At 37.8% G+C, this 2,324-nt stretch overlaps 1 protein-coding gene across 1 annotated transcript; it reads right to left on the reverse strand.

Moving 5' to 3' along the window:
* Positions 1–277: 277 nt before the first annotated feature.
* On the reverse strand, positions 278–1,495 carry LOC120634736. Its single transcript, XM_039905512.1, has one exon. It carries the CDS (start codon positions 1,493–1,495, stop codon positions 278–280), a length of 1,218 nt encoding a protein of 405 aa, XP_039761446.1.
* Positions 1,496–2,324: the final 829 nt, after the last annotated feature.

Here is a 2,324-nt window from a genome sequence, read left to right on the forward strand (position 1 = left end):
AGTTGATGTTTCCAAAGATTTATTTAAAATGAATTTGAGTGGTAAGCTTAGATATTTCCGGAATTTTTTAATGAAAATTGGGGGTATACCGTCTGGTCCGGCACCTTTGCTGGGATCTAGTGACTTAAGCACTTTGCATATATCATGTTCACTTATAAAGATCCACGAAAGTGATTTTTGTGTAAAGGAGTCCACATAGTTATGGTTGGGTATCCGATTGTAAGTTGGAGCATCAGTAAACAAGGACGAGAATTGTTCAGCAAAAAGGTTGCTAATTTCATTGCCAGAATTTGCTGTTATATTGCCAAGTGACATTTGGGAAGGGATTTGGGTAGTTGCATCCTTTCGCTGTTTTACGTAAGACCAAAATTCTAGGTGCTTTTGAGATAGCCTGTTCAGTACCCATGATATAGTGAGAGTAGCATTTTTTCATTAATGAATCGAACCGGTTCTTAGCTAATGTAAGTTCGAGTTCATCTCTTGGATTACTGTGAATTTTAAGTTTTCGTCTTATTTTTTCTTTCTCAGATATGAGCTTTAACAAATTAGGTGTGAACCAAACAGGATGTATACGGTTTTTCGGTCTTGATTTAGGGATAGTTGAATTAATTATTTTATTGAGGATGAGATAAAATTTTTGAACCATGACGTTGACATCTTCACAGTTTACAAGTTCATAATCCCAATCTACTCGTCTCAGTTCTGAAAGAACAGTGCTATAGTTCGCTTTTTGAAAACAATACCTAATGACTGGTTTACTTATTAAGACCGTGTTATCAATTTCTGTAATTTCTATGTCTAACACCGGATGGTGCGGGTCCAATTTACTTAATAGGTCAAGGGAATTAGTTACTTTAATGTTTTCGAAGTTAGCTAACACCAAGTCTAAGACACGTCCATTGTGATTTTCTATGCTGTTGCATTGAACGAGATTATTCAACGAGAGAAAGTCAACCAAGGAGAAGCCTAATTCATTACTATAGTTCGAAGGCAAACAACGCGTAGTGCTATTATCGTTTCTTGTCCAGTTGATGGAGCCCAAGTTAAAGTCACCCAGAATTAAAACATCTCCCCGGTATGACTGCATAATGGAGCTGATATTGTCCAGAACCGCATTCAAGGTGTTAACGGATACCGCTGGCGGTAAGTACAGGACGCAGACCAATAAATTTTTTGATACCCCGTTGTTGACGTACTTTATATTAATCCAGAGGTCTTCGTAAATACTTTCATAGTGCTCTATTCGGCGTGACTCGAATCTATCAGATACAGCAACCAAAACACCTCCACCTGATTTATGTGATAGCGAGGTTGAATGACGGTCTCTTCTGTGAATGTTGTAACGGTTGGAAAATAACTCGCCGTCAACGACGGATTGGTCTAACCAAGTTTCTGTCGCCACTATCATGTCGTAGTTTGATTGTAGTGACGCCAAGCGTATGTCGTTCAGTTTTGTGTTCATTCCACGGAAGTTTTGATAATAAATATCAAACATCTTGGTACTTAGTTTCAATATTACAGGTCTCGTGTGACAATAGTGTAAAATAGTTAAAGATTTTTAAGGGTTTCATAACACTTTATTTGTTTAGCTGGCGACTGGTCATTTTTCCTGATGAATATACGCCCGTTCCTTATCCACACGTACCGAATACCCCTTTCCTTTGCTACAGTTCTGGTACAAACATGCAGGGCTTTGTAGTATGGAGAAAGGTGTTCCGAAACATAGATGAATGATTTGTTGACGCTGTAGCCCAGGTGACTTGAATTTAAGCGATCGCTTGATTTGTTTTTGTTGAATTTCGATACCGCTGCAATAATAGAGTCCCTAACTCTAGTATTTCGGAGCTTTACTACAACGGTGCGTGGTCTTTTACTTGCGTCGTCTAGTTTACGGACTCTCGTACACGCAATAATATCAGATTCCTGGATAGGTAAGGAGATGGTAACGCCAAGTTGGTTCAAAACTGAGTAAAGGTTCTCGGATTTGTTTTCTGGGATGCCATTGATTTCCAGGTTATTTTCACGGGAATGTTGTTCCAGTAGAATTAATCTCGTAGATAAAGATTCAAGGCTTTTGTTCAAATTCGTGTTCTCCAGGGTTAAATTTTTTATTTTTTCTTCAGAGTCTTTAATATTTGTCTGGATTCGATCATACTCGGAAGTAAGAAATTCTACCGATTCCTTTAAGTCATTTAGTTTCTTCAATTCGGATTTAATTTGATCAAATTCACGAGAAAAAAAAGAATCTATTGCGGCTTTAACTGAGTTTTTTACTGCGGACTGGATTTCAAATTTGATAGCATTCATTATGCTAGGATCTATGG

This window comes from Pararge aegeria, chromosome 25 (assembly GCF_905163445.1).
Source record: "Pararge aegeria chromosome 25, ilParAegt1.1, whole genome shotgun sequence".
NCBI lineage: Eukaryota > Metazoa > Arthropoda > Insecta > Lepidoptera > Nymphalidae > Pararge > Pararge aegeria.

Coding starts and splice junctions, on each gene's coding strand:
- LOC120634736 (XM_039905512.1), bottom strand. CDS start 1,495: ATGTTTGATATTTATTATCAAAACTTCCGTGGAATGAACACAAAACTG.